Source organism: Mesoplodon bidens (genome assembly GCF_964165515.1).
Source record: "Mesoplodon bidens genome assembly, chromosome: 16".
In the NCBI taxonomy this organism is placed as follows: Eukaryota; Metazoa; Chordata; class Mammalia; order Artiodactyla; family Ziphiidae; genus Mesoplodon; species Mesoplodon bidens.
This window is the reverse complement of record NC_138173.1, coordinates 14,085,444-14,104,093: the sequence shown is the minus strand read 5'-3', so window position 1 is coordinate 14,104,093 and position 18,650 is coordinate 14,085,444. Positions and strand designations below refer to the sequence as shown.

The following is an 18,650-nucleotide window of genomic DNA, read 5'->3' as shown; positions in this document are numbered from 1 at the left end:
GAGACAGCCTTAGAGGGAAAACTGTGCTACAGCAGAGACGTATTCAGAGAACTTCGCCTCTATCTGAGAAACAATAGGAAAAGTTTCACAGAGGGGCTGTGTTTGAATGCATGGGTATGAACAGGATTTCCAGAGAGAGAAAGTATTCACGAGGGCCTCTGAGGGAAGCAGCACGGAGCCCTGGGTTTCAGGTGACAGGACAGGAGGTGGATGGAGGGGTGAGCAGGGTCCAGACTCAACTGCAGTCTCAGCGTATTTCACTCCTTCTCTACTGGGAGAACATCTACGTGTTTTAACCAGAGGGAGGGGGAAGGCAGAGTAATGAAGGAAAGGAAGTTTTGTCGCTTTGGAAACAAAGCTCAGAGGACAGTGTAGGGAACAAACTGAAAGCGGGAGGGTTTAAAAAGAGGGAGACAATTAGGAGGGACCCGCTGAAGTTCAGGGAAGCTCAAGTCTCTGTAAACAATAGCAGGTTTGGGGCTTCCCTGGTGGCGCAGTGGCTGAGAGTCCGCCTGCCAATGCAGGGGTAACGGGTTCGTGCCCTGGTCCAGGAAGATCCCACATGCTGCGGAGCGGCCGGGCCCGTGAGCCATGGCCACTGAGCCTGCGCGTCCGGAGCCTGTGCTCCGCAACAAGAGAGGCCACAACAGTGGGAGGCCCGCGTACCACCAAAAAAAAAAAAAAACAATAGCAGGTTTGGAAGTTCAGGTGGAGTCCAGGGGTCAGCTCATTAAGTGGGCATGGAGCTCCAGAGAGACAACAAGGCTGGACATAAAGATTGAGGACCTGGCAGTGCAGAGTGGAAGTTAATCTGATGGGAAGAGACAACACAGAGCAGGCAAGGAAGTTTAGAGGTGACCAGTGCCAAAGGGGAAATCCTGGGAACACTGACAATCAGCAAATGGGACTGATGAAGAACTGTGGCAGAAGAAGAAATTCTTGGATTATTTTTAGTCTTCTACCTACTAAATTCCTTACTAAAATTTTATTCTTTACTATGGAGAAGCCGTTAACATTGGTCAGTAATAGTGAATAAGAATAGAGCCTGTTAACATAAGCAGAGTTATAGAATGTGCTTTCTTTCTTCCTTTTTTTTTTTTTTTTTTGGTCTTAGGGGTATTTATATGCATAGCCATTCTGAGAAGAGTTAAGGTTCAATTGATGAAAAATTCAATTTACCTTCTAAATGATTTGTTATGCTATTTGAATTGACTGCTAGATTCAACAAAACTTAAAGAGTCAATTATGCATTCATGATCTCTGTTTTAAATTTTTCTGTCTGGCTCTTCATCTAAGATCAATCAAAGGAGTAAGTATTTTTAAATGTTTTGGAGATACTTATAAAAAGGTATGCTATGCATATTTTAATCAAGGTAGAAACTCTCTACCCCCTTCATGGGGAAATACCTAAAGATGGAGGAAGCAACTCTTTGTGTTCCAAAATTTTGTCACCAATGAGATATTTTATATCTAGATCTCTGAGAAAAGGAATAAACACTGTCACATTTCTCATCAATTATTTGGTAAAGAAAATAGTAGTTATACAAGCATTTCTATTTCCTAGCTGAATTACAGAAATACGAGTACTTGCAGATAAACTTCATACAACTGAGTATCACCAGATCAAATACTCTTTGCAAACCTTGATAAAAACATGAAGTGAATTTGAGCTAGGCCTCCTTGTGTGAACAAGCTCCTTACTGAGTTACATTACATTCTGTGGCATTGTAACAATATTAAAAAGTTAATATTCATCCAAATTGCCTTATTTTATAATTAGAATACCAAAATATGTGGCCTAGGAATTTTCAGTGTACTGTTAAATATACAGGGAGCAATTATTGCAGGCCCCACAACACTGCATTATATTATTAAAGCATGTTTCTTAAAGGAAAACTCTATAATGATGCTTTAGAAATGGCAAGAATAAAGTGCAAAGAAAACAAATTTTAAAGCAGGTGAAACTATCTGCTGTAAATTGAATGTCTGTGTGCCCCCAAATTCCATATGTTGAATCCTAATGCCCAATGTGATGGCATTAGGAAGTAGGGTCTTTGGGGATTAGCTCATGAGGGTGGAGTCCTCATGAATGGGATTAGTGCCCTTATTAAGGAGACCCCAGAGAGCTTTCATCCCTTCTGCTAGGTGAGGACACAGTGAGAAGATGGCCATCCATGAACCAGGAAACAGCCCTCACTGAATACTGAATTTTGGCCTTCCCAGCCTCCAGAACTGTGAGAAATGAATTGCTGTTGTTTATAAGCCACCCAGTCTAGGGTAATCTGTTACAGTAGCCTCAGTAGACTAGGACACTATTTAAAAGACACTGCTAGCCACCATATAATTATTTTGCTAACTATATATGGTTTTCTTTTACTTTATTTCAGTAACAACATTGGAAGTATTCAAAAAGTATTTTAGCCCGGCCTTACATCACATAGTTAATCTAAGTGAACATCAGACACCATCTACTTTCTCGTAACTTTTGCCCATTTTCTGCTTTCTTGTTAAATTTGAACCTTCACAAAGTATAATAATGCCCAATTCATACACCCACCTTTCCGCCGTTCTCTTTCTTTCAAAATAGCTTGAAACCATTCATGTTTCTCTTCAGGTGTTTTTGCCATACACACAAACCATTTATTTTTGGCTGTGTTATGTATCTTCCACCCATTAACAACAATGTGTCCACTGCTGTGGAAGTCAGCTGAAAATTAATAGGTAAAGGTGAATGAACAGATATTATATTCGAGTAATGCAATCATTCAAAAAAGGTCCAAAACCACTGAATTCTTCAAAATACCTTTGCTTTATATATGTGTATTGAAGACCATACAAATTTTAAAACTTGAAGAAACATTTATATATTAAATGCAGTCAGACCTCAATAATGGAACATTTCTAACTCACAACATTAACATATTACAGGAAACTAACTACTCAAACTCATTAACATTCCTTTCCTCAATGTCCAAAAATATTGTTCAAGTTCCTAAAGCAATACAACTTTTTTTTTAAGAGTTTTTTTAATGTGGACCATTTCAAAAGTCCACATAAAAACAATTTATTGAATTTGTTACAATACTGTTTCTGTTTTATGAAAGAAAAAATTCTTCGAGTGTGAATTCACATTTGTCTTCTTCTAGATCTCACCATAATTTTGGCTAAACTGACATCCTGGATTTGAAAATGTCATCAGCAAACCCTTTCTGGCAGCTCCCTACCTAACGGCAGGCAGAGAATAGACATTAATTGTAACCAACCTTTACTGGCATGAGAGTCTGCAAAGCAAACATTTCAAGACAGAAACACATACGACAAATGCCTGAATCAGCATCTGCATCAATTAAAGTGACATCTTCCATTGTCTCCCCCGAGAGACACTAAGAAGCTATGGTGGATTATAGGAGGTAAGCCACAGAACATAAAAGGTTGTGGCACTACACCTGTTTTTGTTTGTTTGTTTCTTTTGATCTATTTTATTTGCTAAGTTCTGAGTAGAGGAAGAAATGATTTGGTTCTCATTCCCCCAAAATCTGGTTCTCATAGTCTTTTAGCTCCAAAATCACCATAAATTATCTGTGAACAGAATATTCCAAAATATTCCAGAAATGCATTATTGAATGATTCTGTCTAGGTGGGGGAGAGGGCTACTTGAAAAATTCCAGGTTACATTTGAGCCAGGATAGGATTATATTATATATATCATATATTAGTTAGATATTCTTCTAGCCATAATCTCATGAATACTCAACAACAATTTCTGTTAATACGGAGATTTAACCTGACAGAGGATTTTCCCTTTTAAAGAAATTACCATCTGTTTTTAAAAGGAATTTTTGTACTTTTCTTCTTACCTTTACATATTTAATTCATATTCACAATGCATGCAAAAGAGCAGAACCTAATAATTCACATCAGATAAGCATCATTGGAATTAGTAAGGTAATAAAAATTATTATTGTAGTTCCTAATTAGACCACCATCCCTCCTTAATATCTATAAAAATAACCAATTGAGAATTTAGGATAAATTGCTGGAAAAAAAGAACAAATTATACGTGTTTCCACACCTCCCTCCCGCAAGCTGTCACCTTACAAGGCCAGTATCACAAACAAGAACAAGCTCTTCAGATTCTCTCCCTTCTTTGAAAACCAGGCAAAGATTGCTAAGTGAACTGTAGCACTGCAGCATAAAAAAATCCCACATTCCCACTAGCGTTATTACCCCTTTACCCATACTCCAGACAAAGAAAACCACAAGAGCCACATGCAGCCTGCAGTAATAAAACATCAGACTTACTTTAAAATGAGCATAATGTATTCCGCCCACAGAACATAGGGGAACTCAAGTTCAAGTGCCAAACTCACTAGAGTGATGCCTCTGACCTTGTACAGTATGTGCCCTGGGCAAGCCACCTCTGTAACCTTCCTTTCCTCCTGGGATTACTTGAGCCTGGCACTGCCCTGTTCACACCCCGCTGACTTTTCCTCCAATGTTTTTCATTAGCAGCCATTTCTTAGCTCAAAAGCCTTTGGTAGCTCACCACTGAATCAAGTCAACACATGTAGGTTTGCTTTAGAGATTCTCCCTAGACTGACTCCACCCTACTAGCCAACTCCATTTCCCACTACATTCCATTGTGTTCCCACCACTCTTGTTTTCTGCTGCTTTCCTTCTTGTCCTGAGAATATTCATGTGTCCCCCATGCCAAGGCTCTCATCAAGCTATCCTGCTCTACCCTCTGCCTCATGGATCCTTACTTCTCTTTAATAGGTACCCACATATTCCAGGAAGCCTTGCCTAACCACTCCAGCCTGTGCATTCAAACTTCCCTTGGAAACTGTACAACTGAAGTCAGAACCAGCATGTGATTGCACATGGTTACTGTTTCATGTACAAAGAGCAAGATCGTTAGCTGACTATAAAATCTACTATCTCAAATAACAGACTAATTGCTGTATCAATATAAGGTTTTCAAAGAACAGCTGTGTCACCTAATAATTTACAATGAAAGGATAATGTTCCTTTTTAACATTTATGTGCTACCTGTTTTCTATCATGACAATTTAAAAAATCATAAGCAGGGCTTCCCCGGTGGCGCAGTGGTTGAGAGTCCGCCTGCCGATGCAGAGGACACGGGTTCGTGCCCCGGTCTGGGAGGATCCCACATGCCGTGGAGTGGCTGGGCCCGTGAGCCATGGCTGCTGAGCCTGTGCTCCACAACGGGAGAGGCCACAACAGTGAGAGGCCCGCGTACCGCAAAAAAAAATAAAATAATAAAAAATAAAAAATAAAAAATCATAAGCAATTTAAAACACGTATACACACATGTGTATATATATGTATGCACACACATATATGTAATACATACAACAGACCTCAAAATGTAGTATAAGTATTTTGTAACGATATCATAGTTACTAAATTATCAATGTTGTACAAAATAAGCAATTTATTTTTATTTATTTCAAAAGACTTAGTGATATATGTAAACAGCTTCATAATTTTAATCACAGTACCTATCTCAATATCTTCATTTAACAAAATAAGAATTAAACTTATCTATAAAGAACACCCTCATTAAAGATCACAGAAAAGTCCAACAATGCCTTTCCTTAAGTAGGAATTTTAAAATATTTTTTGAATGAAAGAACAAATAATCTATTCATTGCCAGTAAACACAGAAATTTGTAAGTTTCAGTGGATCTAAAATATTAATTTTATAGGAAGTGTGAAGAAGAAATGGAATTAAAACTGTCATTCATTAAGTGTGGAATATCCAAGTTCAATAGTCTCTAGTCACTGACTTTAAAAAAAAAAAAAGAAAAATCCAAGAGGCAGCCCTGAGCAAGTCACTAATTATTTTGAAGCCATCCAGTTTGAAAATTCCTTACTCTTAATTCTGCGAAGCTTTATACAATGAGATGGGGTTTTTCCAAAACTGATACAACTAACTATAAACCTCATGGGATAGTCTGGTATCCTTTCAATAACTTGCATTTTAATAAGATGAACAATAGCCAAGTATTGTATTGTTAGGCTAGAAAACAGAAGAAACTGACAGAATATATTATTTAGAACATCAAGAAATTGGTGTCTAAATAATGTATTTAACCTGAATTCTGGTGATCAACAGTGGGAATGCATAAATTTCTAAGAGAAGTTTTTAAAATTACAATACACTCACATTATAAGTATTTAATGTTGAGAAAATTACTTTTTAAAATAAATGTTTGATTTTGTCAAACAATAAAAGAACATTTTTCTGGCATCCAAAATAACATATGACATTATTTATGGGGAAAAAAATGTTTCTAATTTTTCCTTTTAAAACTCTAAAAAGTAGCTTCTCCATTGACCTTTTAAATTCCCAAAACACTGCCTCAAATTAATAACACTGAAAATTTAAGTGTATCAGAAAACAGCTATTATATTCTCGGTACTCTTTTCAACATTGTAAAGTTATGCCACTTTTTAATTAAGAATGTATTAAATCCAGCTAATGATGCAATACTAGTTGTTAAGGTAACTATGGTTTATCTGTTTAACTGACTGTTATGCAACAATAAAAACTATGTTTATTTGGAGAAAAGACATGAAGATAAAGAGGACAATCATTAAGATAATGCTTTTATTTAAATGGAAAAGGATACAAAATTATAAAGTTCATGTTTCAAGTATTTTTTTACCTATGCACCAAAGGAAAAGTGAAGACATTTTTTAAATTTCTTCTCATTTATTTGTCTTTGGTTGATAAGATTATCTACTACTTTTCACCTATTTTTCTGCAAATTCCAATTTTTTTAATAAGAAAAATTTAGTTTTATAAAAGCAATGCATTCAGTATCTTAAATACATTCAAATATTTATATTAAAATGACAGCTGAACCTTGTCTTTGAAATATCTTTTCAAGAACACCTTAAGAATAAAGAATTTCCATCTTATCCAATTCAAATTTGACTACTGTATTGCAATCTATGGTTTGTCCAACACTGCACTACAGACCACATTTTCTAGAGGTCAAACATTCTCGTCCTCTGTCCAACCACACAAATAAACTAGTAGTCAGGACAGAATACAAATAATCTGATGCTACTTTTTGAATGGCTTTCCAAGCCTGTACCATGAAAAGTAATTCTAGGAGGTTCAATGCTTTCCTACGATAGCTCTTAAGCTGGACAATTTTAATAGCATCACGATCAAACAAATATGTACATTATGGACATTACTACTACTTTATGACACTCCCAGCTATTTTTGTATCTTTGTTTTTAATGCTAGGGTTTAACATGTTTCAGCCGAATGTAATTTTCCATTTTATAAAAGACCTCCTCTCCCTTATCTTGCCTTTTTCCTGTGACTGTTCTACCTAACAAAGTATTTTTAAGCTGAAATTCACTGCAAATGAATTATTCAAGTGAAAAGTCTGTCTTACAAGGGAGTTTATTATTGGCATTCCATTTCAAATCTACCAATCACTTACCTGTGCCATCATCCACATTCTCCACTTCCATCACCTCTGTATTGATCCGGCCACGAAAAACATACCGATGTCCATCGGTAGATGCTTTGCTATTCTTCAACCGTCTTACAATTGAATGAAATAACAAAAACTTGGTTACTAAACTTAATGCAAAACAGTGTTAAAGCAATAATTCTTTGAAAAAGAGATACCAATTCAGTCAATAACATCAAATGTTAGGCTCCTGGTATTTTTTACTTGTGTCCTCCCATTCATAACAGCACAGGTTGCTCTATAAGATGTGACTTGTGTGCTATTTTTTTAAATAAACTGAAGCTGTAGGCTAAGGACAACATACAGGTAGGAGGGTAAATATGTACTTTTGCTCAATATATGACACCAAAGATGCCTAATCAAACTCTGACAGACACTGTAAGTTGGTTATTTACAATTTCATTTGATTTATTTCACCTTCATTTCTCATTTTTCAGTAACCAGCTGGTAATTCCCATTTTTTCAATCCCTGGTGAAATTCAGTTAATACTTATGAGCCTTCTTCAAAGAAATTTAACTGTGCTGGAGGTTATTAAGCATTATCTAGCCATAAAATATTTCCCTATATTGTTTTTATGATATGATAACTGTATACTTGAGGGATAAGTCTCTCAATACATTTATAATCCTTCATAAAGATCTTATTTATTTTTAAAATAGTCCAAAACATTTCAAAATTTTGTGTATGGTACCAGCTTTTAATCTTAAAACTTATGCAACACAAAGTAAAAAAAAAAAAAATCCAGGTTTACAGAGGAACATTTGTAATAATGAATTAGGCAGTTATGTATATTTATACTTGAATCATTGAACACTCAGGGATAGTGTTTTCAAAACTGGGTTTCTTAAATATATTAAATTAAAGAGGAAAGATTCTAAGAAATAATTCAAGAAGATTAAGTAATACCTAGTCATTCAAGAGACTTCAGTTGACCTGAACTATTCAATTTGACTCATTGACAAAAGTCTGTTAACAATTGAACATACTGAAATAATTATTAATGTACTGTGTTACACAGACACACCGAGCAAAAGGTAAGACGTCAAGTACACTAATGCAGTGCTCCCTTCCCTCCTCTCCTTTGCATTTGACACCTGCCCTGGAGTGGAAGAGGGAGGTGAAGGGAGGGGATTCTCAAGGTGCTATCATGCTCCCTGAGCTCCTTTAGAAAAGAGAGCATCTTCCAGCTTACATGTCCTAAACCCTCATCAAAACTTCATAAGCCTTCATCACCACTAAACAAAACTAAATTGATTAATTAATCTGACTGCCGGTCTGCCAGCCCCAGGCCCTCATCATCCTGCACACCCATGTTCATTTTGAAAGTGACCTCTAAATGTCCTTTGTAGAAAGCCTAAATAACTGCTTTAAATTAAGGGTTCAGGCCAGGTAGCTATGAAAGTTGGCATCGTTGGAGGCAGAAGAGAGAAGAATGCAGAGCAGAATAACATGCAGGCAACTGCACTGTCTCTCAGGGAGGAAACAGTGTCATGGTGTCTTGCAAAAAAGAATTTCTTACAGGTTGGTACATCATATTTAAAATCAATCATATTTTTCAAAGCTTAATATCCTCAATAGCAGTTTTAGTCATAGGCAAATAATTATGGCATGTTTATATATTTTTTATATATTATAATCTATATATATATATATGTATACCCCCCCACACACACACACTACAGAATCTATCTTTGGATCCTATTTTCCAAAGCATTAATTTTCTTTGTGATCTTGCTGTGATCTCTGTCCAGGTTTTTTATATTTTTCTTGACCTGTAGATATTAATAATCAAAATGAAATCCCAGTTAAGTGTCTGACCCATACTGTAACAATTAGCTTAAATAAAGAGATCTTTGGCCCCTTCAGAAAATGACCCTACTGAAGTATCAAAATTGAAAAACCTTTGGTTTCAAAATAATTTTGCTCTATATTGTAGTGTTGAGTACTTGCATAACTTGATTCCGTGACTTCCCTCCTGATGAATTTTAATGGTCAACAGGATATGTGTACAGTAATGTCGCAATAGCAGAAAAACTGGAAACAACCCTAAAGTCCATTGATAGGAGAATGAATAATTAAATTGTGATATATTCAACCAATGAAATCTTTTTTTTTTTCTTGGCCACACTGCGCGGCATGTGGGATCATAGCTCCCCAACCAAGGATTGACTATGTGCCCGCTGCACTGGAAGGTGGAGTCTTAACCAATGGACGGCCAGGGAAGTCTCTCAACCAATGAACTCTTACGCAGCAGTTAAAATGAATAAATTATTGCTACACACAGGGATATATAGTTTACAAACTAGTTTACAAACCATATTGTATACAAAATGTAAACTGCAGAAGACAATACACTGTGATACTATCTTACAAATATCATAAACAAGCCAAAGGATGAAATATCATGTTATGTGTATCTAATATCGCACAATAAATTGTTTTTAAACTAGTTTCTCCTAAAATGAATATCATCAGAAATATCCAGAGTTGGGGTGCCTAATCCAGCACTCTCCTCTTTAAAGAATGTAGCTGTAGGATTAAAGTAAAATCACCGGTCCCTGGCTCCTATAATTACAAAATTATGAAAGTTTCAGAAAAGGTTCAGTTTACTCATATTCTCTGAAAGATCTTTAGAGCTTAGAAAGTATATGGTAACGGAGATGATGTATTCTAAAATGAATGAAACAGATGGTATATTCACACCATTCCAATTCAGGAAGGGAATGGACATATAGGTTTATTTAGTGATTTCCATTTTTAATCACTATGTATTTGGTCCACATTCACTATACAAACTTTAAGGCTATTTGCTAAACTGCATGATTTTAATTTTGTAGAACTTTTCCTATTGCTTACTTTATTTAACAATTACAGTTATGAGACCATGAAGGTTCACATCATTTGTACACTGTTAATTTTGCAAAAGCTTTGGCCTTGGGGGCAGGCATATATATAAGGATGAGATAACTCTAATGAAGGAAAGATCTCATTCTCAAACAGATGTCTTTAATAATCACACCTAGATGGACGTGTTAATTAATTCAATGGGGGAAATCCTTTCACCATGTATACATAAATCATCACACTGTACACTTTATCTTACAATTTTATTTGTCAATTATACCTCAGTAAAGTTGGGGAAAAAATAATTGCACCTAAACAACTTGAATCACCTTATAATTTTTTAAAGAGTTTCATACAGGTAGAATTAACAGCCTCTTCTAGATCTTCCTAAAGCCCATTTCTACTAATCCCAATCTTGTTACCAAACACAAAGAATTTAGGAGAGCATATTACAAGAAATAAACAGGTTCATTTTCACAGATGGTAAAAAGGAATTTTTAAAAAAGCTCATTAAGATAGAGAGACAGCAATTTAATTATCTCTTGGCTCTAATCCTAACCCATTCCCTTTCTTCAAGGTGCAGGGAGAAGATAAGAGTATGTGGAAGTTTACTGATGAGGTCATGAGTTCCTGGGAACAGAGGGAAGGTTGAACCTGTGCGATGGATAAACAGTTTCTGAACTATTACCTGTCTATATTCTTACCTGTGTTTTCGTTTGCAATACACCAAAAGGTTATCAAAAAGAAAAAACACCCGTTCTTGAATATTTCCAGAAGAAATTTTTAATAAGACTCCGCACATGAGCATTTCAGTACAGGTGTCGGTTATGTTGGACCCCTAAGTCAGGAAAAACAGAGAAAGTAATGTCTGATTACTTAACAGAAACTTTTGTGTGTAATTCTTTTTTCTCCTTAAAAGTGGTTTGTCTTTATTTTAAGATGCAATATATGGACAGGATAAAAGTTCAAACAGTATAAATATTTATACACTGAACACAGGTATCCTTCCCTCCCAGTCTCCTCCTGGTCAGTATCACTAAATACAGCTACTCTTAAGAGATTCTATGTCTCCTTTTAGCTGTTTTATATATGTATGCGTACACAGCATATATGACACATTCCACCTTTGTTCTCTAAAAAGGAGATGATTTCAAACTAACTCATAACATTAATGGCCCTAATATTCCTTTCATCCTCTTCCTTTCTTTCTCTGGTCTGGAAAAAGAGCTCTGTGAACAGATAGCAAAGTACATGAAATTGTCTAAATGTTTAGCAGGTCTCAATTTATATACAGTCTTCCCTTTGTATCCATGGGGGATCACTTCCAAGACCCATGAAGATACCAAAATCTGAGGGTGCTCCAGTCGCTTAAGTAAAACGGTGTAGTATTTGTATATAACCTATGACCCTCTTCCTGTATACTGTAAATAATCTCAAGATGACTTCTGAGACCTAACACAATGTTAATGCTACGTAAATAGTTACAAATACAATGTAAATGCTATCCAATAGTTGCTGGTGCAAGTTTTGTTTTTGAAACTTTCTGGAATTATTTTTCCCGAGTATTTTCAATCTGAAGTTGGCTAAATCTTCAGATGCGGAACCTGCAATACAGACGGCCATCTGTATCCACTTCTAGGATGGAGAGGAAGAAAAAAGAAGAAATACAAAGAAAAAAAATCTATGTAAAGAGAACAACATTCCATGGGACCTCTTACCACAGTTATTAATAGTTGCATTGGCAAACTCATTCATTAAATAAACCTTTATTGAGTGCCCACAAGGTCATATGATTAGGGACAAAACTGATGCTTAATACAAGTGCTTACCATTGGAAGTTGAAAGGAACCACAAGACGGAAGGAACCTGGGTCCCTGAAGTATCAAAAAAGGAAAACTAGGACTTCCCTGGTGGTGCAGTGGTTAAGAATCCGCCTGCCAATGCAGGGGACATGGGTTCAAGCCCTGGTCCAGGAAGATCCCACATGCCATGGAGCAACTAAGCCCGTGCACCACAACTACGGAGCCTGCACTCTAGAGCCTGTGAGCCACAACTACTGAAGCCCACGTGCCTAGAGCCCGTGCTCCGCAACAAGAGAAGCCACCGCAGTGAGAAGCCCACGCACCACAACGAAGAGTAGCCCCCGCTCACTGCAACTAGAGAAAGCCTGTGTGCAGCAACGAAGACCCAATACAGCCAAAAATAAATAAATTAAATAAATAAATAAATTTATTTTAAAAAAAGGAAAGCTGCCCACTGAGCAGAACACACACATTGGGTTGTTGTGTGAGCTGATCAAAAACACCTATTTTGAGCCATTATAAATGTTGTAGTCTATTCTTTTCTACAACCTAGACTAGCATAACTAATGCCCTGAGTCACTGAGTTGGACCAAGAACAGGGAAGTTTTCAGTAGAGATCTGTTAAGTGTGCTCTTCAAAAATACTTCTGTTTTAAATATAAACATGCCTGGTCTCTCTAAATCTGGGAACAAATTTCTGATTCTTTTTAAACTTAATGCATTAATTTTAATTTTTGATATTTTAAACTCAGGACATTCATGTTAATTTCATATTTTCACCATAACAATAGGTATCGTTTTTCTGACCAATTATAAAAATTTAAATTAAAAGGATAACTCATGTTTGGGGTTGGAAGATGCAAACTATTACATTTAGAATGGATAAACAACAAGGTCCTACTGTACAGCACAGGGACCTATATTCAACAACCTGTGATAAACCATAATGGCAAAGAATATAAAAAAAGACTGTCTACATGTGCGTAACAGAGTCACGCTGCTGTACAGCAGAGACTGGCACAGCATTGTAAAGCAGCTATATGTCAATAAAATTCTTTTTTTAATTAAAAAATAAAATTTTTTTTAAAAAGATAACTCATATAACTATAATAAGAAACTTCCCAAAAGGGAAGATAATTAAGACAGTGTTACTGTCTTAATCTGAGTATCTATATTACAAACACATTTTAAATTTTAAATACTTCCCTCTCTTCTTTCCTTTTGTCAAAAGGGTAGATATAGAAATAGAAATGGAGACCTATGAAACATTTACACTATTTCATATACCGTGTCATGTGATAATTAAGCAAAAAATGTCATCAAATATCAATATAAATCCCAGTTTCAGTGGCAATGATTTCTAATTTATAGTGAATACCATCCTCCCTTAGAAAAAAATTAAGATACAATAGTATTAAAAATGTAAAAAATGTAAAAAAAAAAAGGAAACCGTATTGATTCTTGCACAAGGGACCTACACAACCTTATGAAAAATGGCTTTATTTGTAGCAATTTTACAAAAGGTACAAAACACTTCACCTTAGACTATTCCATACAGCAGCCCATAAGTGCCAAGGCAGGAAAATAATTCATTACAGTATAAAGGGTTACTGCCAATATTAGGCTAATTTTCATACTAATCAGTCTTCCAAGTAAGTTTCCCAAATTAAATATGTAGGTATTTATTTATAGATGTATTCCTAAATGAAAGAATTACTAACAATACATTTTCTGACTTGTTTGTGGATATTATCTTTGTTAATAAATATAAGGAGAATTTAATGTGAATTTGAGTGAACTCTAACGGCTAGAGGTCATTTATTCCATCTTCATATACAGCCTCAGGGGAGATATTGTCCAAGAAGAACTCATGGGGACCAATGTGTAAAACAGAAAGCAGATATATTATTCTTGATGATAACTGACATACACGCTGAATGGTCCCATGAGTATGGCTAAAACAATCTCCCTTTGTAAACTTAACCCATTTGGAAAGCCAAACATCAACAGAAAGAACCATGGCGAGGTGGATTTAAGGGGAGCTTCTGTAAGCAGTGGGCTAGGAGACTCTATCTACCACCTGGACAAGACTGTCCAAAGTCTATCTGTCTCTCTGTGTGCCTCTCCCTCCTAGACCTTTCTTTTCTCTACTTTCAATGCCAACAAGTCAAACATCTGATTGGCTCCTTTGATTCTGTAGCTATGTTCATATGCCTTCAAACCACTGTAGAAAAGGGATAATCAGGCTTAATGTATACAGTCAGAGTGAAAATTAATAAAGCAATATATGCAAAACTCCCGGCACATGCCTAACGCATAGAAAGGACTCAATAAAGGCTATTACAATTATGATTACTAGCATTGAAGGTGATCTGATTCTGCAAGGTTCCTTCCTTTATTTCTGATCTCTGCTGTGTTTCACTCTATGTTGATTTTATGGTTTAATTCATTAAAGACAATGTTATTTCTCAGGTTATTGAGGGTGGACATATCTTGTGGCCTCAGAGAACACCGACTCCTGCCTTGACAAAAAAAGGCCTTCCAGCTTGTGTTTGGATACTTCCAGTAAAATTAAGCTCCTTCTTTCATAAGATAGTCCATTTCTTTATTTAGTCTAATTATTAGAAAGGTTTTTCTTACTGTAGAGCCAAAATCTACCATGATTTTCACTCACTGACTATTTTTCCTCCTAGAAGCGGGTGGACAACCTCTTCGTGAAAGGCCAACCAATATCTGAACATAGGTAACATGCTTCCTTCTGCCTTCCAGGCTCTGTAACACCGTTGCCTTTTTTTGTGTGTGTGTGTGGTACGCGGGCCTCTCACTGTTGTGGCCTCTCCCGTTGCGGAGCACAGGCTCCAGACGCGCAGGCTCAGTGGCCATGGCCCACAGGCCCAGTCTCTCCGCGGCATGTGGGATCTTCCCGGACCGGGGCACAAACCCGTGTCCCCTGCATCGGCAGGCGGACTCTCAACCACTGCACCACCAGGGAAGCCCCACCGTTGCCTTTTGACCATATGGCTTGATTTCAGAAACCAGGAAGATCCTGCTAGATCTCCTCTGGACCTTCTCCAGTTTGTCAGGGTTTCCCTTAACACGAACACCTCCAGAAGTGAATACAATCATTTGGATGTGAGCTGGCAAATGAAGAACATAGCAGTGATGCTATTATTTCTCCAGTCCCCTACAATACATATATATTAGTTTAGCATAAGGTTATATTAGCATATTTATGGCAACCCCATCCTACAATTGAGTCAAAGTGCTCCCAGGTCTCTTTCCTCTAACCTATATTTGAATAGCTTGACTTTTGATTCATTTAATCCAGATTGATATCACAGCAAGCTCTCAAAACTCTAATATACAGATACATTATATTGAAGGCATCACCATAAGTTCCCATCAGCTCCTAGCTCCTGATCAAAACTCAGAGTAAGATTAATTGACCTCTTTCAGGTCAACACTTCTTTTCATAAGCAACTCAAAGCATCTGCTTAGGGCTTCCCTGGTGGCGCAGTGGTTGAGAGTCCGCCTGCCGATGCAGGGGACACGGGTTCGTGCCCCGGTCTGGGAGGATCCCACATGCTGCGGAGCGGCTGGGCCCGTGAGCCATGGCCGCTGAGCCTGCGCGTCCGGAGCCTGTGCTCCGCAGCGGGAGAGGGCACGGCAGTGAGAGGCCCGCGTACCGCAAAAAAAAAAAAAAAAGCATCTGCTTAAATATCAATTAATGCAATTTTATGGGGTAAGGACATCAAGTCCATATTGCCACAAATATACAAAGTATATCTTACAATAACACACACTTTACTAAATCCTACTGAGACGTTTCTATTACTGAGGTGATGTGTCTTTAATATTTAACAGCAGACTTCAACAATTAATACAGTATCACCTTTACTATCTTCTACCACAGTAATCTACTATCATCACATGAAATATCTTCATGAATAGTTTAAATAATTCCTAGGGAAATGCTTATGTACTTAAAAAAATCTGTGTCAAGGGGTTTCCCTGGTGGCGCAGTGGTTGGGAGTCTGCCTGCCGATGCAGGGGACGTGGGTTCATGCCCCGGTCCGGGAAGACCCCACATGCCGCGGAGCGGCTGGGCCCGTGAGCCATGGCCACTGAGCCTGTGCGTCCGGAGCCTGTGCTCCGCAACAGGAGAGCCCACAACAGTGAGAGGCCTGCGTACCGCAAAAAAAAAAAAAAAAAAAAAAAAAAAAAAAAAAAAAACTGTGTCAAAACATATAGATTTGTCTAAAAACCTCATTCTAAAAGAATGTCCACTGGGTCTTTGATTTTACCATGATTTAATCTGTGTATTATTTCCACGATAATGGTGACTACAAATCATTAAAAATTTTTGAAACACAGGTACATACATTATTATAAATATTGAAGAAAATTTGGCCAAGTGTAGATACAGTCTCTTGTGTAATCACGATATGCCTCTCACTTCAAATTCATACTATCTGCAAGCAGACACTTAATAAATGTCTGTTTTTGACTAATGTTGTATCATATTTCTCCTCCACTTACATGATATAATCTACCTTTCTCTGTAGTGGAAAAAACAAAAACTCACAGCTTTGTCTGTGAAATGCATGAGGTTTATGATATTTTTAAAATTATGTGCAATTTTTTTTCATTATCTAGAAATGGCAAGAGAGTTTCTGGGGTTAGGGATAAAGAAGCGAAGCTACAAAATTGAAACTGAATGACTGAAATTGAATAGTTACAAATATCAGATTGCTAGGAAACAGTCAAGAGCACTAGAGTCTATCAAAATGAGCATGTCAGACAAATTCGCTAGAAAACAAAAAATATGGAAGCAATAAAACAAGCTGGACAGATTACTGGAAGAGAGCAAAGCCTCTAAGACAATGGTGCTCAAATCTCAGAGTTTGGAAGACACACCTGATGGGACTGTTAAAAACTTTTAGGTTCCCTGGCACTATCCTCACAGATGGAAACTGAGTACATCTGGGGTAGGTCCCAGACCATTCCAGTAGATTCTGATACATTGTCGTATTCTGTCAACACTTGAAGCAACACTGCTTTGGAAGCCTGAGCTCAGGCGCTCAAGTGCACAGTATAGCTACCCTACTAACATGGAGATGAAGGTGAGCACAGGGCCCTGCCAGGTAGTCCCAGCTGCTTCCCAGAGCCCAGGACAGAAAAGATGTTTATCATATGTTACAGATCACAGTTACACCTATGGTACATTTCATCATCACCTAATATTCATTAAAATCTGTATAATGTTATTTTACCTGGTTAGTATTTTATCTTCATTTTGAAAATTGATGCTAATTTTTAAATCTAGATATCTATTCTTTGGCCAATGCAAATTTAGTCATTGAGCAACTATATATAATAAACACTGTGATCTAGAGGAATATTAAAGTCAGTTTTTTAATATTTCTACAATGTGCCAGGCAATCTGTTAGACATTTTCTCCTAATATAAATCTCCATCAAGTCGGCCACTCCTAGTTCTAAAATTTTAAAAAGCGTGTTTATTTTATTAAATTTGATTTGTAGACTGTTTCATGGGTCACTTTGTAGATGTCAGAGGCAGCAGATTATGGTATTATGAAAAAATTGTGATCATGAAGAAAAAAGTGCCCAAGAAAACAAGCTATTTTAACAGTGTAGTGATATATCATCAAACCAACATTTGAGAGGGAAGGTGTGAAAGAACTGTTTTTAAAAAATAAGAGGGCTTTGTGTAAATCATTAACTTTGAACTACCCTAAAGCCATTACATACAATGTAATGTGTATCTGTACATATTTAATGAAGATATTTTTAAATAATGTTTTTACCCATATGATTTAGAGCCTGCTGTCTTTTAGCAATTCCTTAAAAAATAACTAAAATAAGGTGATATCATTGTGGTTTTGATTTGCATTTCCCTGATGATTAGTGAGCATCTTGTTAGGTGTCTGTTGGCCCTCTATATTTCTTCTTTGGAAAAATGTCTATTCAGATCCTCTGCTCATTTTTAATCAGATTTTTTGTTGTTATTGTTATTGAATTGTATGAGTTCTTTATATATTTTGGATATTAACCCTTTATGGGGTATATGACTTGCAAATATCTTCTCCCATTCAGTAGGTTGCCTTTGCATTTTGTAGATGGTTTCCTTTACTGTGGAGAAGCTTTTTAGTTGGATAACTCCCATTGGTTTTTATTGCTTTTGTTTCCCTTGCTTTTGGAGTCAGATCCAAAAAAGCATGACTAAGAATGATGTCAAGGAGCTTACTGCCTAAGTTTTCTTCCAGGAGCTTTATGTTTTCAGGTCTTACATTCAAGTTTTTCATACATTTTGACTAAATTTTTGTATGTCACATAAGATAATGGTCCAGTTTTCCCAACACCATTTGTTGAACAGATTGTCCTTTCCCCCATTGTATATTCCTGCCTCCTTTGTCATAAATTAATTGACCATCTATCTGTGGGTTTATTTCTGGGCTCTCTAT

The 18,650-nt window shown here is 36.7% G+C and overlaps 1 protein-coding gene across 4 annotated transcripts in view; it reads right to left on the bottom strand.

Annotated features, from left to right (window-relative positions):
• The window catches only part of PREX2 (phosphatidylinositol-3,4,5-trisphosphate dependent Rac exchange factor 2), a 283,316-nt gene that overhangs the window by 168,659 nt on the left and 96,007 nt on the right, over window positions 1-18,650 (bottom strand). For all 4 annotated transcript variants that reach the window (XM_081259019.1, XM_081259020.1, XM_081259021.1 and 1 more), the window contains exons 7-9: window positions 11,070-11,203; window positions 7,488-7,591; window positions 2,558-2,707 (exon numbers count right to left, since the gene is read on the bottom strand). In XM_081259019.1, the coding sequence (XP_081115145.1) occupies window positions 2,558-2,707; window positions 7,488-7,591; window positions 11,070-11,203 (388 nt within the window). The remainder of the gene's footprint in view (window positions 1-2,557; window positions 2,708-7,487; window positions 7,592-11,069; window positions 11,204-18,650) is intronic.